Source organism: Sciurus carolinensis, chromosome 16 (assembly GCF_902686445.1).
Source record: "Sciurus carolinensis chromosome 16, mSciCar1.2, whole genome shotgun sequence".
Lineage (NCBI taxonomy): Eukaryota > Metazoa > Chordata > Mammalia > Rodentia > Sciuridae > Sciurus > Sciurus carolinensis.
Genome location: NC_062228.1, coordinates 57,472,219 through 57,492,606, shown reverse-complemented (window position 1 = coordinate 57,492,606; position 20,388 = coordinate 57,472,219). Strand labels below are relative to the sequence as shown.

The window sequence follows — 20,388 nt, the reverse complement described above, 5'->3', positions numbered from 1 at the left end:
GCAAGCACTCTACCAACTAAGCTATATCCCCAGCCCTAAGGGTGGGCCCATTCTCCTGCCACGGGAACTCTCTCCCTTTCCACTTCTGCAAGTTGGGGTGAAACCAGAAGTGACCTTCCAGGGTGGTTCCTTTTTAGGTGCCTGACTGGTCTAGTTCCTGGACCTTGTCAAGTGGATGGGATGGGGAAATCTAGCTCTGCCAAAACCAAGAAATGAGGGTCTGCAGGCACGAGTGGTTAAATAATTAATAAGATTACCAACAGCATGTTAATTACAAATAATGAGAGAGGAGCTAAAGGTGGTCATTTTTCCAAATGGGAAACAGGATCCACAGCCCCAGGGCCCAGGGGTCCGGCCACCTGGGCGGGGCAGCTCTGAAATAAATAATGGATTTGAGGCAGGGGGTCAGGGCTGCTCCTGCTTCTTCTTGACGGAAATCCGCTTCTTCCTTGCTGCCAGCATCTCATAGAAGGGGTCTACACTCACTGCAGCCCTGCAGAAGGGAGGGTCCCAGATGAAAGCCAAGGAGTCCAGGTCCCAACCCTCCTCCCTCAGACCCTTCCTCAGGAGTCAGCCCAGGCTCACTGGATGGACTTGATCCACTCGTCCTTCTCCTCCTGTGTGGGGGCTGAGATCCGGTACACCATGTGGTTCCCTTCTACCACCCGGCCATCTGCCTCCGTTTTGCAGGCTTTGATGAGCTGCCCCTTGTTGTTGGGGATGTAAAGCTCAAAGCAGTTCTGAGGAAATGTGAGAGGAAGACAGCAGGTAAGACCAGCCCTGGGCCTGCAACAGGCCCCTTGTGCGAGCAGGAAGGGACATAGAATCTCACCGGTTTCCGGGGGTCATCCACCTCTCGGATGCTCAGGTTCTCCAGGGGAATGATTCCTCGGGGTTCCTTGTCCTGAATGAGCAAGACGGACAAAACTCAGACTTCCAAACCTTCTCTGCAGCACTCCTGCCGTGGCCACTCCCAGCCTGCACCCTGCCCGCACCCTGCCCGCGCCCTCACCGTGGTGTACTCAAAGTAGTAGAGGCAGTTGTCTGTGAGGATGAACCAGCGCCTCTTCCAGGTCTTCACCCGGCCCCCTGAAAGGGAAGGGGGGGAGGGGGCCTGGGCTCAACGGGGGACAGGGCCTCTGGGAGGGGGAGGGAGAGGCAGAGCAGGAGAGGTGGGGCGCTCGGGGCCTAGGACAAAGCAGCATGTGGGAAGACACAGACAAGCAGGGACAGGCGAGCTTGGGCCCCAGGAACAGGTCCACGCCCAGCTGGGGATCTGCCCTGTCTGCACCCGTCTGCCAGCTCAGGCCCAGCAGACCCAGCCCCCAGTGCCTTCCCTGAGGGCGGAGGCCTGGCCACCCCCACCCCTCATCTAGTATGGGGGTAAGGATGGGCATGTACCTACCTCCTGGGGCAGACAGCGAGAAAGCAGGCAGGACCAGGTGCAGGAGGGAAGGCGGAAGAATGGGATGCCCCCAAGAGCCGCGACAGAAATAGCGGGGTAAGTGAAGGGATGTGCAGGGGTGGGATAGAGACAGACACAGGGAGAGGAACAGGCAGAGAGGAGACAGGGAGGGGGAGAGAGGAAGAAAACCAGTTACATCCACATGGGAGAGGAATGGCCAGGCTTCTCCCTCCCAGGTAGCCAAGGAGTACCTACCCCCTCACCTCCATGCTCAGCTCCAGCCCACCCAGGACATGTCTTTGCCAGGAGGACCTCCACTGCATGGTGACTGCCCCCACCAGGAAGAACACAACCCCCCTGCTCGGCCTGACGGGGGGGCCGGGGACTCATCTTAGCCCTCAGCTCCAGCACAAACGTGCTGTGTGACCTTAAGACTCTTTCGCTCTCTTGACTCCCACCTGGAGATCCAGTTGGGCCCACACCATCCTGCAGCAAAATTGCCTGCTTCTGGCTTCCTTGTGGGCCCAGGAGGACAAACTACTGACGGTGGCAAGAGCTTTCATTAGCCATACTTGAGTGAGGACCACAGCACGAAACTCAGCATGGTAAAGAAATGCAAAGCCCTTCCCAACAGCCCCAAGGGGATGGCTGCACTCTGGTCAGAAGCCCTGCAGCTGTGGTCCCGTGGCTGAGCCTCAGTTTCCTCAGCTGGAAAATGGAATGCCTGCTGCTGGGAGCGGTGAGGAGGGGACCAGCTCAGGCAGGAACATCACTCACTCTGGAGGACACTAGGGCCCCAGTCCACTGGCCTGCTTCCCCTACATGCAGTGCAGCAACCACAACCAGGCGCTGGGTGCATTTTTAGTGTTTGCCCCTGCTGAAGAGGTGACGCCCTGGCCAGAGAGTACAATTTCACATGGCAGGGATATGCAGGGAAGTCACAGCCACCCAGCCCAGCCCCCAGGTGGTGGGCCACTGTGATCCCTCACCACGTCTCCCCCTGGGGCAGCCATTCATGGCCTTTCCACGAAAAACCACATCCAGCACACGAGTGCCAACTGCTGGGTCCCAGGCAGGGCTCCAAGCTGTGGTTCTTGATCTTGGTTTTGCCTTGTAGGCGCCTGTGGAGCTTTAAAAACAACCGACGGCCCCTCTGCCCCTGAGATCCCCAATTTAGGAGGCTGTGGCCTGGTCTCAGGGTTTCCAGAGTGCTGAGGTGAATCTCATACACAGCAGGGTGTAAGGACAACTCCAGCTGGGCGCAGTGGTGCACCCTACATCCCTGCAGCTCCAGAGGTTGAGGCAGGAGAGTTCAAAGCCAGCCTCAGAGGCTGGGGTTGAGGCTCAGTGGTAGAGCGCTTGCCTAGCAGGTGTGAGGCACTAAGTTCGATTCTTAGCACCACATATACACATACAGAGACACACACACACACACACACACACACACACATAAATTTTAAAAGTCAGCCTCAGCAATTTAATGAGGCATGAAGCTACTCATACAAAATATACAAAAAGGGCTGGGGACATGGCTCAGTGGTTAAGTGCCCCTGGGTACAAAAAGAAACAAAAGGGAATGACTCCAGTCCTGCCGTGGCCCTCGGTGGCCCTCATTTTGTGGGTATCTAGATTGCCTTTTTTTTTTTTCCCTCAGAATCTAGTATTTCAAGGAGGACTGGACCCCATCCCGGGGCTGAGGACTCTAGATTCATATAAACCAGTCCCAGTGGTTCCCTCCCTGACCAGGCGTTGATCCACCTGAGGGGACGTCCTCTGCAGGACCCTGGGGCCCATACCCTCACTCATGGTAGCCCTCCTCTGCCTGCGAGTGTTGCTCTGAGGAGAGCAGGACACCACAGGGGGACAGCCAGTGCACTAATGACAATGAGGCCAACCAGCTGTGGGACAGAGGAGCCCTGCCCTGGATCCTGGGGGTTCCCTCTGAGGGAGGGAACAGGTTCCCAGGAGCTGGTCTCCTTAAATGTGGCAGAGTGTCCAGGAGACCACTTGTGCAGCAGATGTGGGCTGAGCTGCTCATGCTCACGGCATCCTCCATGCTGAGACCAAGGTCTGGCTCAGGGAAGACCCCCACAGACACTGGTGGGGAAGAAGAGGGCCGAGGAGTACATTCCACAGCAGACCTAGGCGAGGGCCCAGCACACAGGAATGATCCTGTTTTCAGTCCCATTTTTCAGGTGTGGAAACTGAGGTTCAGAGGGGTCGAGTCACTTGCCTCAGGTCACACAGCAGGCATGTGTGGAAGCTGAGTCCTGGGCTTATGCCCATAAACTTCCCCATGCAGAGGCAGCCAGCAGGGTCGGGAGGGGACGTACCCAGCTTCAGGAGCCAGCCCTCCCTGTCCGGGTTGAAGAAGGTGTGGGTCAGATCGTTCCCATCGTCCTCAGGAATCTTGAAGGGTTCATTCCGGATGCTGTCATAGAGGTTCTGTAGGGTGAAGACTAGGTCAGTAATTCTGGGTACCTGGGGCCCTGCTGGGACTACTCAGAGGCAGTAAGACCATGGGAGGTGACCCCTGCCAGGAGGGAGAGGAATAGACTGGGGAGGAGAGGAGGCCAGGGAGGAAAGAAAAGAAGTATGAGGACAGTCAAAGAGTCTGCTGGGTTCCCAGAGAAACAGACGAATGAAGAAGATGATGGCCGAGACCCTGGGAGAGCCAGAAGAGAAATAGGCCCCAAACCAAGGGCTAGCCCCTGAGAGAAACCTGGGAAAGAAAACTTGGAAAACAATCGAGGTGGGATCCCAGCATCTGTAGGAGGGGAGCAGGGCCCCAGGGAAGGGGCTGTATATGGCAGGAAGAGGGCTGGGGGCAGGGAACAGTGGGCCTGACCCTGAGCAGCTCCTCAGGCAGGTCCCCGCCCTCGTTGATGCCCCGGTTCATGGCCACAAAACGCTCCAGGCCCGGCTTGTCCCTGACGTTGGGGTTGTGAAGGCTGGTGTTCAGCATGATCACGGCAAAGGACAGCACGTAGCACGTGTCTGTGCAGACAGGACAAGTGTGACCACCATTGTGTGGACCCAGGCGCCCCTGCACAGGATTCAGGGGCCAGCTTCCAACCCTCCTCCCCCAGACCCAGCCTCCTCCCTCAGACCCAGGGTCCCGACCCAGTCCTCCTCCCAGGAACCTGGGCCCTACCTGTGGACTGGAAAACCCCCGGGTTGCACAGGCAGTATCGCTGAGCGAAGGCCTCCATCATCCGGTCAATTTTCTGGGCCTCTCCAGGGAGGCGGAAGCTCCAAAGAAATTGCCTGGTTTAGGGAGGAGCCAGGAGGGATGTCAGGGCTGACAGAACACTGTCTCTGTTAGGAACTGGCCAAAAAGAAACCCAAACCTTCTGGTCTTAGCAGTTGTTTCAAGTATGGACACATGACCCAATCTGACAAATAAGTATTGACCAAGAGACTTCTGGTGGATCTGAACAAAATCTATGCAAAAGTTGCTAAACAGGCCTGGCAATTACCAGGGGCTTCTGTTATCATGTAGGAGGGTCTACGAAGAGTAATTTTAACACAATGGCAAGTACAACCAAGAGACAGAACACTGACTCTCTTACTCCATATGGGTACCTGGATCCAGCTATGCCTGATGGAGGCCCTATACATGGACTTTTGTGTTACAGATGACAACCAATTCCTTAGTTTTGCTTGTTTGAGTAGGGTTTGTCACTCCCAACTAAGAAAGCCCTGATAGGTACATTCCTGTCCTTCCAACACCATCCCCTTACCTGAGGGCCTGCACCAAATTGAGGTCGGTGAACTCATGCAGATCCACAAAAGCATGCAGCACTGCCAGGTTCAGCTCTTCCCTGGGTAGAAAGACAAAGTTGCACACAGGAAAGGAGACTGAGGAGGTTGGAGTAGAAGAGGATGAGGGCAAGGCACTGAGGCAGTCAGCCACATCCTGTGCACGGCAGCACCTGAGTGGGTTGGTTTTCTTCCTGGCCCCCATTACAAGCCTGGGCCCAGTGTGGGGAAGCTCTGAACACACTCGTAGGAGAAACACGTGCCTGAGGGACCCTGGGTTGTTAATCTTTGAACAGGTGGAAGAAGTGCAGCGAACAGGCAGGACACCTACTGCTGCTCTCAAATGTTCCCCACATTCCCGACATCCACAGGCAATTCCCACACACCCAGATGTTCACAGAAGGTCCCCAAATACCTACAACCCGGCTCATCCCCTAGACGTCCAGGCAGCCCTCAGGACTCCTGGATGTCCATAGGGGCCCTGGATCCCTGAAGAGCTGCCGGGGTCCCCACACTTCATAGCATCTGCAGTTCCCATAGATGCCCGCTCTTCACATGGATGCTCACTGCACAGCACTCAAGTGTTCACCACTGTCCCCAGATATAAATGGATGTCCCCCCACTTCCTGGACATCCACAGAAAGTCCCCACACCCCCACATGCTCTTGGTTCCCACAAATCCAAGTCAGCTCATTCTGTGACAGTCGAGGTGGAAGGCGGGTGTACCAAGGGCCATCCTCGTGGGGACTGCAGGGCGGTTCCACCAATGAGTTGCCAATGTGAGGGCAGGAGCCAGGCAGGTGGGGCACAGGGATGAGTCCCAGCAGGTGCCAAACAGGTGTCTCACCTTTCTCCCAGGTAGTCCCCAATAGCTGTCTTGTTCAGCCCCTCGCCCTTGTACAGGAAGCGGGCAATCTCTTCTGGTGTGTTCTGCAGGAGTTCATTCTCTACCAAGAACTGGATCCCCTGGTAGGTGGGAGCCAGTTCTCAGTGTGGAGGGCTAGAAAGCTCCTGTGCCTCCCCATCAATCTCAGCACCCAACCCTCAACAGAGTAGGACCTGGTTTAGATCCTTACCTACTACCCCTCCCACCTCCTGACCTGTTCCCTCTTTCCCTACCTAGTTAATTCTAGCACCAAGAACAGGGTCCAGCAAGGAACAGGTGCTTAATGTTTGAACAAGTAAACAAACTCTACCTGCTTTCAGCAAGAATAAAGTAAGAAATTGTTAATAGACAGTAGTCCATGCAGGTTGTGAACACAAAGTCCCAGATTGGATCAGAGCCTCTTTGGCTCTCTAGGTCACAAAGATCCCTCCATTACAGTCACACTTCACTTTGGATTGCAGTACCTATGTCTAGGTAACTGTCCTGCAGGTAGGACGGGGTCTGGCTCTTCTTTGGGTCTCCAGCATGGCCTAGCACAGGGTGAGGCCCTCTAGAGACCTCAGCAAACAGGTGTGAAATGAACAAGTGAACAAATGTCTTTGCTCCACCTAATGAACACCTACTCAACCTTTACACCTGAGTGAACGTCTCCTCCTTAGGGAAACCCTCCTGATTCCACCAGGCTCCTTCTTATGGGTGCCCACTAGCCTGGTATCTCCCTCTGCCATGGCACTGGCCCTCTCCTTTGAGTATGTGACCTTGTTCATAAGTCCTGTTAGACTTAAGACTCTCTTAGGGCCATAAATACATTCAGAAATTCACACAGAGAGGGAAAGAGGTCCTTCCAGGCAAGGGACACAACATAAGCAAGAGTCAGGAGGCTGGAAGACTTGGTTGGTGGTCTCAAAACAAATGGGTAGACTGTATCTGAATCCAGGGATCAGGATCCAAGTCTGTCTACCTAGAGTACACCTGTACCCATAACACTCCTGGAACCTGGAGGTGCCAGAACCCCAGGCCTGGATGTCTGCTGGCTGGTTCTAGCCCTGTGACCCCAAGCACCTTCTTGGGGTCCATGTTGAATTTCTTCCTGCCCATTGCCATCTTCCGGTTCCGCTGCAAGGTCTTACTGCAGGGGCAGAGAGCAGGGTGGGGGTGGGGAGCCATAGGTCAATGCCTGGGCCTCCCGGCCCTGGCCAAGTCCCATGACTCCCAAGTTCCCTGACCCAGCCCTCACCTGCCCTCGTTGGCCTCCAGACCCTCCACCTCACTCATGGCTTCACTGAGCTCCTCCCGCAGGCGCTGGATTTCCACCAACAGCTCCTGTTTTCGCCTTCTGATGTTCTCCAGCTCCATCCGCTCCTCCGGAGTCAGGTCCGGGGGCTCTGTGGGCCAGGATCAGAGTTTGCAAATTAGTTCTCAGACTAGAAGCCTAGATTCCTGCAATCCAGGGTTGGGGACCTGGATTCCTTCCCATGTCTGATGCAAGAAGGAGCTGGGGGCCTGGATTCCTCTTTCCAGCGTTGGAAGGACTAGGGCCAGGAGTTCTAGGGGAAAAGGGAACATGGAGACCAGGCTCCTGAGTCTGAAGGAGAAGAGGGTGCCTGAGCGCTTAGGTCTGGGGTAAGAAAAAGGATGCAAGTCAGAACTCTGGGATCCATTACTTGAAAAGGGGCTGAAGTCTTGGTTTTCTGACTCCATTACTGGTGGAGTAGCTGAGGGTCTGGAGTACAAACAGGCCTGGACGTCGAGACTCCTGAGTTCATATAATGTAACTAGGGCAAGGGAAGCTGCTGTCAGCTTGTAAGAGTTGGGAAACAGGAATGGGGCATCCAAGGCCTTCGCCCCCGCCTTAGCGGTATCTCCGTCGCCCGAAAGATTTTTCTCCACCCCCCACTCCCGCAGCCCCTCTCCCCGCCCTCGGCAGGCAGTGGGTTCGCCGGGCCGCTCCAGCGGGAATGGTTCCGCCAGGGCCTCGCCTCCGCCGCTCCATCCCGCCCCCTCCCGCCGCCACCGGAAACAGGCTCAGCCCAAACAATGGCCTGGAACGCCCCGCTCGCGGGCCCCGCCGGAAGCCCGTCCCGCGCCGCACAAAAGCGAAGCGACTATGGGGCCGAAGGGCTCCGCGCGCCGCCCGTCGGGAGCGGACTTTCGCCGCGGAACGTTCGGGAGGAAATGCTGGATCGGCTCGCAGCCGGCCCCGCCCCTCCCCGACCTACCATAGACACCGTCCTCCATGGCGGCTAGGAAGGCCCGCGGGGAGTCCGGGGCAGTCCCGCCGGTCGGGCCTGGATCCGCGTTGGCCCGCGGGCTCGGGTGAGCCCGCTCAAACGCCCCGGGAGCCACCGCCGCCTCCTCAGCGCCAGTCCTCAGCGCTGAAAAGACTCTCCCTTCACTGCCCAACCGCCCGGCCAGTAGGGACCGCCCCTCGTCTTGACACCGTCCAATCCACGGCGGGTCCCCTCGTCTGCTCCGCCCCCGACACTAACGGATCGTTCTCCAGGACCAATAGACGCACAAGAAACAGATGTAGCAATGTCCGGGTGGAGGTAGACGGCCTGTGGGACCAATCGGAGTGCGGGCAGGGCGCTAGGTCCCGCCTCCGAAACAAAAGAAAGCCCTTGGCAGGCTTGTCTCCCAATGAGAAGCCTCAGAAAGGAGTGTCAAGAAGGTAGGGCTCTGAGGTGCAGAGAGGACTGCGTCTGCGCTAAGGACTCCGCGCACTAGGAGACTAGGTCAACTAGGCCCCGCCTCTAGCAATACGTTGCTAGGGGGCGGTACTTTGTTAGTCTTGTTGCCTGGGGCGGAGCCTCAACGGTGGGTTGTTCCCGTGAGCCACACCTCCTCACAGACCACGCTTGCTTTTGACTGCAGTGGTTGCTATGCAACCGCTAGCCACTTTGGCCTGCCTTTCTTTTTGCCTGGTTCTCCGGGTACTTCCCTCTCTTCTCAATCCCCTACAGTCTAAACCCTTTTCTTACCACCGCCTATGACTTCCACATCCACCTCAGCCTCTTCAGAGTCAAGGGGGGGTGAAATGACTTATTGCTTCTTCCAAATGCTATGCTATTTGGTAACTATCATGGAGAGTGGAACAGTAGTGGAAGGGCAAATACAGTGAAAGTACGGGCTCCGCCTTCCTGGCGCCTTCTGCTTCTCAGGTTCCTCCCTCTCTCCCGTAAACTCCTCCCCTTATCTTAGCATCTTCCTCCTGCGACTCCTCTCTTCCCCAATGCATCCTCCCCTATGACAAATCCCCTTCTCTTAGCATCCTGATTTCTTTCTTCTGATTTCTTTCCTTCTCTAGGTGCCTCTCCAGCTCTCCTTATTTCTGGTCCACCCTTCACCCCCACCTCGACCTGTCCTCACACGCTTCGAAAACCCCTCCTTCCTCCCAGAATCCGCCCACATCTGAGGCCCTTCCTCTTCCCAGCCTTTCCTTGGGTTCCTTGCAGGGAAAGCAGGTTCAGGGACCTAGTCGGAATGGGGAACAGGAGGACCTTTGTAAAAGGTACTGATATGGTGTCTAGGCCTCGTCCTTATTTGTCGTCCCTGGGCTGCGCAAGTGGGGACGGATTCAGGGCCAGGACCTGGTTAAGCTGTCAGATTAGACACGGAGCCTCCTAATCCCTTCACTGACCTTTATGAGTGGCCCAGGTCCTGCCCTCCCTAGTAGAGACCCAGGCTGTGCGTGCCAGCCCTTCCCCTAGTCTTCCTCCTTCCAAACTGAACCACTCTTATTCCTTCACCCCTAACTTAACATCCTCCCCACCCCTGTTTCTATTGTCCCCCCTGTTTCCATTGTCCCCCTGTGTTTCCATTGTCCCAGTCCCTGTCCCAGGCACTCTGTGCTGGGAGAGCAGCCAGCTAATTAATCCCATCCGGTCATTACATAGGGATTCTGAAGGATAAAGAGAGTTGGGGAAGCCAGAAGAGGGGACCTGAGTTGATGCAGCATTTGGGCAGGCTGATGGCCAATGACAGTGCCTGACCTCAGTCTGGAACACAGGGGTGGGAACGTGTCCTTCTTTTGGCACTACCTCCGTCTGCGGCTGGCTCCCACCTTGCTGGGCACTTAGGTGGATGGCAGCATGGACAGAGATCAGCCCCAAGGGCCCATGCCCCAGAAACACACTCAGACACACCCACAAGGGCTCCCAGGTCTTTAATCTGGGGACAGGTCTCCCCTAAAACACCCACTTTGCCCGCAGTGGGATGATCCCTGGCATTCTTCTCCTTCCCCGGTCCCCTGAGCTGATGAGGGAAGTGAGGACTCTGGCCCATAGCCCAGTTCATGCTACTTCTTGCTGGCCCTGTGATTCAGACACTGAAGTTCAGAGCCAACCTTTAAGATCATCTCCCATCCCAGTTGCCCCCAGAAGGGCATGTGTTCCAGCACCAGGAGTTGGAAAATCTCCAGGACCCACACCCCCCACAAGGGGAGGAGTCATCTGCTAGAAAGGCCCTTGGAGGACTTCAGGTTCCAATGCCCCATTTTCACAGACGGGGAAACTGAGGCAAAGAGGGACATGATTTGCCCAAAATTGCACAGTAAATTGGGGCACTTGGGATTTAGAGCAAAGCTTCCTGGATCCTTGAAAAGGACTCCATTCCAATTAGCTTGAAATCAATTTCTAACCTTGCTGTAGAAACCAGGGGAAAAATAGATTGATATCTGTATTTATATTATATATGTACATATATAATACATGTATGTATAATACATTTAAGAAATAGAGACACATCACTAGGTGCAGTGTCCCAGAGCATTCTAGACTTACCAGCCTTGGGCTTCCCCCTTGCCTCACCCGCTACTTAGCCCTGTGACATCCAGGACTCACCTGAACCCTCATCTGCTAGGAGACATCAGAAATGCTACTTAGCAAGTCCCAAGTCCACCTCCTAGAAGTGCCAGCAGCCCATCTGGAGGCAATTAGAGCCTCTGGTCTTTGGGGAAGGATACTCTGGATCCCTGGAGCCTTGATGCCTTTGGCATTACAGAACCACAAGAAGTTAGCTAGGGTCATCAAGGTTCTCAACTCTATTGGGCAAACTTGGACCAGCAAATAGCAAACATCTAGAAACACCACCCTTTCACCAACTCTGTGATCAACTGAGAGCCACAGAATCCTGATTCCTTTGGACATTCTAGAACATTCTTCAGCCAGAAACATTTACCAGCAGTGCGTATCCCCTCAGTCAGGTGTTCTAAAACCAGCAGTCTGAAGTTTTCTAATATCAAAGTGACCCACTCGGTCACTTTGGTCCTCCTAAAGCCACAGACTCATCATTGTTTCATGCATTCTAGACCTATCACTCTGTATCTGGAGTAGTGCAATTCTAGGTCAACCTGTTCTAGAATCACCAGTGGTTTGCCTCTGTGGTCAACTGAGACTCACAGAATCTTAACTCCTGCTTTCTGGAATCACAGGGTCTTTTCTTGACATACAGTTGCCTTCTTTATCTTTGGTCAATTGAGATGGTCTTGAATACCTGGAGGATTCCATGACTTTCCCTCCTGAGGTGGTCTGGAGAAATGATTTGCTTCTCAGTTGGTTGAGTTAAGCAGCAGCAGTCCTTGAATCTTAGGTCAACCCAGACCTAAAGATTCTTGAGCTCTGTTGCTGTCCAGGAACTGTCCACTTCCTCCCCAGAGGAAGTCTGTCCCATTGATTTCTGACCCTGCTCAACAACCAGCCCAAACTTGTAGGACTCTAGAACCACCAGTCCTTGCCTTTTGGATTCAGAATTTCTGGATCTTTCGGCTCTGTTAAGACTCAGGAATTGGGTTCATGAAGGGGTCTGAGGAGGGAGCACAGAAGCAGATGATTTAAGGTCCAGTAATATATCTGTGGTGGGTCTGCTAGAAATGGCAAAACCTCACCAGCTAATGATTTACCCAATCTCCTGTTGGTCTTGGAAAACACATGTCCCCATCCCAATAAGAGGGCCCAACCTCTCTATGGCAAAGGGGCACAAGTGGGGAAGGGGACCTCAGCTTTTTCATGGGGGCAGAGTCAGCTCCAGGGTTGGTGTAAGAACTGGGGGGCTGGCAGCTCCATCTTCTGTCTCTTCCCCAGGCCCCTCCTTGGCCTCCTCTTCCTCTTCTTCCTCCTGGCAGCAGCTCAGAGCAAGTTCATTTTCATAACAAAATGCAGCCAGAGAGCCGGGGAAACTAGACTTGGGGCTGTGGGAAGCCTGCTCTGCCCGTTCGTCCAGCTCCTTGGCACTGCAGACAGGTGTCCCTGGGACCTCATAAGTGCGATGGAAGTGGCGATAGTCGACCTCATACTGAGAGCCACGCTGGAAGAGGACTGGTTCAAAACGATGGCCCCAAAGTAGCTCACTGGGGAGGTAAGAAGAGCGACACTGTGTGGTCATGGCTGTGGCTTCAACCATGCCCTCGAGAATGACCACTAGCTCAAAGTCGGCCCGGGCCAGCTCCGCACGTCCCAGCTCATACAGAGGACTGGCAGAGTCGATCTCATGCACGATGGTGATGGGAGACACGAGGAAGATGCGATCGGTGCCTCCGTCAAAGCCCACATCCACATCCTGGTGGTCCAGCGGGATGTACTCACCCTCCGGGGTCACACGGGGCTGCAGTAAAAGGCGAGGAGCCAAAGACAAAGGGCAGGAGCACAGAGAGGAACAGAGACAGAAAGAAAAGAGCAAAGACCAGCAGGGGTGAGAAACAGGGTGAGAACACGGATCCAGACAGAGGGGGAGATATTCAGGAAGAAAAGGATGGAGATTCAGAGAATGGTGGGAGGGGACAGAGACCCAGAGAAAGAGAGCAGGACAGACACTCAGAGGAAGGAGGGCAGGAAGAGAAAGGAGGGAGGGAGGGTCAGAGCAACAGTGGCAGAACCATAGGAATTGCCCAGACAGATGAAATCAGAGACAGCAGAAGATAAGGATGACACCCAACAAGGATTTGGAGGAGGATAGGAAAAAAAAAAAATGGCTTTCAATGTGTGATCACTATCACAAGTGGGGGGTGAGGACGATCTAGGTCCTATGTTCTATACTCCACCATTGCTTCAGGCTAACCCCAAGGCTATCCTTAATGCCAACCCAACTAGTCAGCACCATTGTGTGTGGGTTGAGGGGTCAATACTGGTAGCTTGCCCCATCTACCATGGGGTCCACACCCACCTCCCCTGTCATGTCACTGCCCTACAGACTTCTGGAAGAGGGAGTGTTCCTCCTAGTCATGAGTCCTAGCCAGGCAGGAGACCCAGAAGGGGGGTGGGCACCTCTTCTCTTGCAACTGCCTGAGTGCACCAGAGGCTGCTGGGAGTTATAGTTCCTACCTGCATCCATCCTTCCTCTCACCCCAAGTCCAGCCTCAATCCAGAGATCTTGAGTGTCTCTACATGGGCTGGGTGCAGTGACACACTCCTGTAATCCCAGCAATCCCAGGTCAAGGCAGGAGGATGGGAAGTTCAAGGCTGGCCTTAGCAACTTAGTGAGACTTGAAAATTTTAAAAAAGGGACTGGGGATATAGCTCAGTGGTAACGTGCCCCTAGGTTCAATCCCTAATACCAGAGGGGAAAAATATTAAGTATCCCTAGTGGGGCAAAGGCACAGTTTGTAGGAACAGGGATGTTCAAGCAATTTGACCACAATTCTCAGAACGTAAAGACTCTGGGAGAAAGCTGCTACCCCAGGGGCTGATAGGAGCGGTAACTTTGCCTGTTGCAGATTCAAGAGGGCTTCCCAGCCCCAACCCCACACTGTCCTAGCAGGACACTGTTTTTTTTTTTTTTTTTTTTTTTTTTTTTTGCGGTGCTGGGGATTGAACATAGGGCCTTGTGCTTGCAAGGCAGGCACTCTACCAACTGAGCTATATCCCCAGTCCCCTAGCAGGACACTGGTGACAGAGACTCTGCCCTTGAGGTGGGGACTGAAGTCACCCACAAATGCCCAGAGGCCCAAGAATCACGTTCCACAGCTCTGCAGCTATGGGTTGCAGGTAACCTCCTGCACACCACTCTACAATCCCAGGGGGCTTGCCCTAAGTCATAAACCAGCCATGCCATTGTCTACTGGGAATTGTAACCTGAGCCATGAAAAAGTCACAGAATCCCCATCAACCCTCCAAAAACAGACTTCTCAGACCACTCTATCCAGGCATTTCCCCTGCCCCAAGGCTTCTGGGAACTGGGGTCCTGAGCCAGTGAAGCCAGGAGGGGATGTTCAGTTGCTTGTACTCAAACCACAGCAAGTTCTTTTTTGGTTATACTAAATTGAACCCAAGGTAGCTCTACTACTGAGCTACCAGCCCTTTTGAGACAGGGTCCCTCAAGGTTGCCCAGGCTGACTTTGAACTTTCCAACCTCCTGATCCTCCTGCCTCAGCCTCTGGAGTGACTGGGATTACAGGTGTGTACCCCTCACTTGGCTCTCTGGAAGCTCTTTACGTCTCAGTTTCTCTCAAGCCCAGGCCTCTAGAAAAAGGTATCACCCCTGGGCATCGCAGTCCCTGCGCCCTGCAGGCCCTGGCATCCCTGTCCCTGGGCCCTCCATCTGTGCAACCCCTAGCACCCTTCTTCCAGGCCGCACCTGCAGCAGCTGGGCCCGCACGTGGGCCTCCACCAGGTGGCTACGGCGCAGGTTGCCCACGCGCCACATGAGGCAGAGGCGGTGGTCCCGCAGTGCCACAACGGCGTTCTCGCTGAAGACGAGCGTCTCGTTGCGCTTCTTAGGCTTGGCCATCTTGGCCATGACCGCACCCACGACAAAGGCATCGAGCACGCAGCCTGCGATGCACTGCAGCACCACGGCGGCCACGGCGGCCGGGCACTCCTCGGTGACGCTGCGCACGCCATAGCCAATGGAGGTCTGCGTCTCTAGCGCAAAGAGGAAGGCGGCCAGGAAGCTAGCCACCTGGGAGAAGCAGGGTGCAGGTGGTGGAGGGGCGGTCAGGTCGCCGTGCAGTGAGGCGATGAGCCAAAAGGCCAGGCCGAAGAGCAGCCAGGAGCCCAGGAAGGAGCAGGAGAAGAGCAGGCACATCCAGCGCCAGCGCACATCCACGCACGTGGTGAACAGGTCACTCAGGTAGCGCGCGTTCTGGCCGCCCAGGTTCACGAAGCGCACGTTGCAGTGCCCGTCCTTCTTGACGAAGCGGCCCCGGCGCCGGCCCACCCGGGACTGTGCTGGCGCCCACCCGTTGCCGCACAGCCCGGGCCCAGCCTCCTCTTCATCACCTGCCCGGCTGTCCCCTGATTCTTGGGCGCCGCTGAGGCGGCGCAGGGCCCTGGCCAGGCCCATTGGGTGGGGTGACCCCCTCCACTTGGCCTAGTGGGGTGCAGGCACTCTGAATCTGTGGGGATAAGAAACAGGCAGGAATGTCAGGGGTGCCAGGAATTGGTGGGCTCGTGGGGCAGCATGTGGTCTGTTGGGCCTTAGTGGCTTCACCTAGCAAAGCAAAAGCAATGTCCACGTTTGAGAAGTTCAGCAACAAGAACAGTAATGCTGTAGGAGAATGTGTGGTGATAACAGCAACAGTCACAATAATTGCAGCAGACATTTATTCTGTGCTGAATTTATATACTAAATTTATAATGTTATATGAATCATACTAAATTTATATGGCTTAGACACTGCATATGCAGTAAGCACTTTATGTGAATTTACATATTTGAGCCCCAGAGCAAACTTTTGAGGTAGCTATTATTCCCATTTTATAGATGAGGAAACTGAGGTGCAGGTAGTCAAAGTAACTTGCCCACAATTGCACCAAAGGAAGTTGGGATTTGGAGGCCAGCGGTCTAGCTCTCCAATCTGCACCTACTCTGAGGGGCTGAGGTGTGACTGCTTTCAGCACACAGAGATGAGCTAAGCTCTGAGGTCAGCTGTCCTCCAAAACAGGCTCAGAAAGCACAAGCAACAAAAAGAAAAATGGATACATGAAATACTTGTGCTTCAAAGAACACTTCCAGAAAATGGAAACAAGTCACAATGGCAGGAAACTGTTGCAGATCTTCTCTAAAGTGTAGAGTACTGAGTTGCAGTATTTGCAGAGACAAATTATCCAATTTAAAAGTGGGCAAAAGATCTGTATAACTTCTCCAATGATATGTGAATGGCCAAAAAGCACACAAAGTTACTCAATATCATTGGTCATTAGGGAAGCACAAATCAAAACCAGTGAGTAATCCCAGCAACTCTGGAGGCTGAGGCAAGAGGATCACAAGTTGAAAACCAGCCTCAGCAACTTAGTGAGGCCCTAAGCAACTCAGTGAGACTCTGTCTCTAAATAAAATACAAAAAAAAAAAAAAAAAAAGGGGGTGGGGGTGGGGTGGGAATGTGGCTCAGTGGTTAAGCACCCCTGGGTTCAACACCCCTTACCAAAAAAAAAAAAAAATTAAAAAACCCAGCAAAACCCCACAGTGAGGCCCGGGGTGTAATCCAGTAGGAAAGTGTGTGCTTTGCATTCTTGAGACCCTGCGTTCAATTCTCAGCATCAAAAAATAAAAATTAAGAAATAAATAGAAACAGCTTCTCACACAATAACATACACCATAAACCTAAGATGGCTATTTAAAAAAAAGAACAATAAGTGTTGGTGAGAATGCAAACTGTTACCCTCATACACTGCTGGTGGGAATGTCACATTTTGCAGCTGCTGTGGAATCCCATCTGGCAGATCCTTACATGACTGAACAAAGAGTTACCTTGTGACCCAACAATTCCACTCCTAGGCATCTGTGTACTTAAGAAAAATGAAAAAGAATGTCCACACGAAAGCTCGCACACAAATGCTCCTGGTGGCATCATTCACAAACGCAAAATAGTAGGAACGCCAGCATCTAATGAATGGATTAAAATATGTGGCGTGTTCCTCTGAAGAACAGTACTTGGCAATAAAAAGAAATGAAATGTAATACATGCAACAATAAGGATGAACCTTGAGAACATTCTAAGTGAGAGGAGCCAATTGCAGAGGGCCATGTATGGTATGATTCCATTTATAGTCGCCCTCTGTAACCACGGCTCCCATACCCATGAACTCAGTCACACTTAGAATATATTAGGAAAAAACATTTCCCCTGTACTGAATACGTACAGACTTTTTTCTTCCTTGTCATTATCCCCTACGCAATACCATATAACAGAAATTTACATAACATTTACATTGTATTAGGCATTAGAAGTAACTTAGAGATGATTTTAGATACCCGGGAGGATGTGTGTAGGTTGTATGCAGATAGTAGGACATTTTATACAAGGCTCTTGGGCATCTGAGGACTTTGGTATCAGAGGGAATCCTGGAACAAATTCTGTGGATCCTGAGGGATGACTGTATTTGAGATGTCCAGAACAGGCAAGTCTTCAAATTAAGAAAGTACACCAAGGGGCTGGGGTTGTGGCTCAGTGGTACAGCACTTGCCTAGCACATGTGGGGCACTGGGTTTGATTCTCAGCACCACATAAAAAATAAAGATATTGTGTCCATCTACAACTAAAAGAAAAAAAAGAGGGAGATTGGGAAATAATCAAGGCCATGAATTTCTTTCAGGGTGGTGAAAATATTCTAAAATCATTTGGGGGTGACAGCTATACAGCTGTGATCATACTAAAACACACTGCACGTCTGTTGGAGAATTGTGTGGAATGTGAATTACATGCCAGTGAAACTTCTTAAACAAACTGGCTTGGCTCTGACTCTCTGATCTGGGTCTGTTTGGTCAACTGTAATAGAGAAATTGAGACTTCAGCAGGAAGTGCCTCCCCATCCTAAAGATCCAAGGCCTGATCCTGGGTTAGTTGCTAACCCATCACGCACCTCTAATCCCTGCTTTTCTCAAGTTTATTCATCTGTGGAATGGAGATAAAACTCTCAGTTGAAAGGAAGAGGGGTCTAGAAGACCTGGGGCTTTTGAAATAGGTGGCTCCCAGGTGAATCCCTGCCTGGCCACTCCTAGCGGCATGTCAGCCTCTGGTTCTCTCATCTGGGAAAGGAGGGCAGCCTGACAGGGCAGAGGGCAGGAGAGGTGGGCGGGGCACAGTCTGTGCCCCGCCCACCTCACACCCTTTGGCAACTGCAAGGTTAACTAATACCTAGTGAGGCTGGGAGGAGGCAATCAGGGGTTAAAGTGTTCCTATCCGCTTCCACAGATATTTATCCAACACTCCAGTACTGTCCTGTGTGCCTAACAGGCCATTCTCTTGGGATCCTCATGGGCATCTTGGCCTGGGATGCTCTGTCTGAGGGCTGTTTTTCTGTGTGTTTGGCACTGACAGTTTCCTCCCTCCCCCACCCAAGAGCTCTGCACAGCCTCTCCTAGTCTCCAGGATCCACCTGGACAGCCAGAGTGGATAGAGCTGGGCTGTGCCCGGCACCCATGATGTGCCTCAGCCTGGACTCAGTCCCTCAGCATCCTGGGTGTTAGAGACTGCTTGCCTGGAAAGGGGAAGTAGGCTCACCAAGTTGCCCAAAGCATGGGGATGCAGAGTCCAGGATGCGACTTCTGCACGTGCAGTCGTCCCAAGCCCAGAACATCCTCTCTGCACTAGTCCCTGTCCAGCATCTCCCCAGTGAGCAGGCTGGGGAGAGGACCGGAACACACACTGCCCCACTATGGGCCCCTCACCTGCTCTACCCACAACCATTCCACATTCACGGGAAAGCAACCAAGGCTCTGGTAGTCCTCGTCTCAGCTGCCTCCGCCAAGAGGGGTTCAAAACCTAGACGCCCACCCAGGCCTCTGGAGTGCCAGAGTGCCAGCCACAAACCACAGCCAGTTTCCTGGGCACTTACGTGGACTGGGGCCTGGATGCTCGTGGATGCCCACAGCCCACCCACTGAATCCAGCAGCCCCCGAAGCTCACCTTGACTGCTTAGGACGCCGGGAGGTCAAGACCATTATCCCATTTCATAGCCAAGGAACAGTCAGAGAGGACTGTGGCCTTGCTGGGCCCACAGAGTGCTGAGGTGGGAAGCGGCTTTGGGTCCTGAGCCTTTCTGCCCAGGAGTCTGCTCTTCAGTCCTGCGGTGCCACCTCACCCTGTGGAGCAGATCTGACTATGTCCATCTCACAGGGATGCTGGGGGACCTTCACCTCCAGGGGGCCCTGTCTGCAGCCAACATGGCCCAGCTCCCAGGCTGGTGAATGAGACTCGGGCTCCGGACACCACTTCCCCTTCCTCCCCCTGCAAAGGCAGAATGGGAGGGAGAAATCCCGAGCCCCAAACCCCCCCATCCTCCATCTGACCCGCGAGAGCAGCTTAATGTTTCCATATAAAGGAGACACAGGGCTTAAGGTGCTTCAACTTCGTGTCAAAGTCACTGTCTAATCTGGGGCTAAGAGGCCCCGCCCTCAGTACCAGCTTCTGCCCCACAAATGTACACACATCTTCAACATTCCCCCGAAACCAAGGAGGCTCCCCCCAGCTAGTGGGGCCTGGATAGGAGGATGATGAACAGAGACTGACTGGGAGGATTGTGGGGCAGAGAGAAGACAGACCAGCAGACTCAGACAGGCAGGAAGGAGTGTTGGAAAGAGCCCTGAGGACAGACAGACCCAGAGAAAGGGGGCAGAAACTCAGAGAGGGGACAGTAAGAGAGAGACAGAGAGGGTCAGAGACCCAAAGGGAACAGGGGACAGAGAAGAGACAGGCAGATAAGAGCAACTGGGGAAAAGAGAAATGGAGATCATGTCTTAAGAAATGGAAAGAGACAGGCAAGGAAAGGCAGCCTGCCAGGAGGGGTGGTGAGAGAAGGAAGGAAACTAAGACCAGACCCCAGGGTAGGGAGGTTCTCCCGGCTGGAGCATCCCTGAGATGATGAGGAGGCAGGAGGGGAGGCGGCGGCTTGGCTCTCAGGTCCCGACCTTGCATGAGGCACATACCTGGGGGGGTGGTCCACCCCCATGCCCTGTGCTGGGGGCTCCTTGGCCTGGGCTGAGGGACTGCGGTTTGTTCTCGGTCCCCAGGGCCTGAGCCAGGCACCCAACCTTGGAGTCCACAGCAGATCAGAGGTCTGGGTAGAGGGGGCGGGAGCGGGGCCAGCTCAGAGCTGAAGAGGGGGAGCCAGGGAGGCCGGCCAGGCAGGGCAGCTGGGCCGCAGCCCAGGCAGGCTGGAGAGGAGACAGTGGGGGGTAGGGAGGCAGCAATGGAGGCAGAAGACATGGAAAGATGGGGCACAGAGAGTACAGCAGTTTAGGGAACACAAAGAAATGGTAAGATGATGGAAATGAGAGAAGTGGGGGTTCCCTGGTGCCCCAGGGATGAAGCTGTACGTGGCAAAGCACTTATCACTGATCCAGAGTGAGTTCCAGATAGAAGAAAATTCAGGGGAAGCAGTACCCAGGGGTTGAGGGTCGG

The 20,388-nt window shown here is 53.9% G+C and overlaps 2 protein-coding genes across 4 annotated transcripts; both read right to left on the bottom strand.

Moving 5' to 3' along the window:
• Nucleotides 1–228: 228 nt before the first annotated feature.
• Nucleotides 229–8,491, bottom strand: Cyth2 (cytohesin 2). 2 transcript variants are annotated; one of them, XM_047529775.1, is made up of 12 exons: nucleotides 8,273–8,491; nucleotides 7,291–7,438; nucleotides 7,116–7,182; nucleotides 6,015–6,133; nucleotides 5,149–5,229; nucleotides 4,560–4,672; nucleotides 4,254–4,402; nucleotides 3,739–3,850; nucleotides 1,013–1,089; nucleotides 833–904; nucleotides 586–740; nucleotides 229–493 (listed from the first exon to the last, which is right to left on the bottom strand). In XM_047529775.1, exons 1-12 carry the CDS (start codon nucleotides 8,289–8,291, stop codon nucleotides 406–408), a joined length of 1,200 nt encoding a protein of 399 aa, XP_047385731.1. In that variant the 5' UTR covers nucleotides 8,292–8,491; the 3' UTR covers nucleotides 229–405. The 2 variants fall into 2 exon arrangements, with proteins under 2 accessions (XP_047385731.1, XP_047385730.1); XM_047529774.1 differs by lacking the exon at nucleotides 8,273–8,491 and adding an exon at nucleotides 7,718–7,914.
• Nucleotides 8,492–10,273: 1,782 nt separating this feature from the next.
• Nucleotides 10,274–20,033, bottom strand: Kcnj14 (potassium inwardly rectifying channel subfamily J member 14). 2 transcript variants are annotated; one of them, XM_047528564.1, is made up of 3 exons: nucleotides 19,914–20,033; nucleotides 14,622–15,381; nucleotides 10,274–12,653 (listed from the first exon to the last, which is right to left on the bottom strand). In XM_047528564.1, the coding sequence occupies exons 2-3, from the start codon at nucleotides 15,327–15,329 to the stop codon at nucleotides 12,057–12,059; spliced, it is 1,305 nt and encodes a 434-aa protein (XP_047384520.1). In that variant the 5' UTR covers nucleotides 15,330–15,381; nucleotides 19,914–20,033; the 3' UTR covers nucleotides 10,274–12,056. The 2 variants fall into 2 exon arrangements, with proteins under 2 accessions (XP_047384520.1, XP_047384519.1); XM_047528563.1 differs by lacking the exon at nucleotides 19,914–20,033 and adding an exon at nucleotides 18,895–19,020.
• Nucleotides 20,034–20,388: the final 355 nt, after the last annotated feature.

Coding starts and splice junctions, on each gene's coding strand:
- Cyth2 (XM_047529774.1), bottom strand. CDS start 7,754: ATGGAGTCAGAAAACCAAGACTTCAGCCCCTTTTCAA. Junction 6,134..7,115: donor TCAACATGGACCCCAAGAAG/GTGCTTGGGGTC, acceptor CCCACCTACCAG/GGGATCCAGTTCTTGGTAGA. Junction 741..832: donor TGGATGACCCCCGGAAACCG/GTGAGATTCTAT, acceptor ACATTTCCTCAG/AACTGCTTTGAGCTTTACAT.
- Kcnj14 (XM_047528564.1), bottom strand. CDS start 15,329: ATGGGCCTGGCCAGGGCCCTGCGCCGCCTCAGCGGCGCCCAAGAATCA. Junction 12,654..14,621: donor TGCGGGCCCAGCTGCTGCAG/GTGCGGCCTGGA, acceptor CTTTTACTGCAG/CCCCGTGTGACCCCGGAGGG.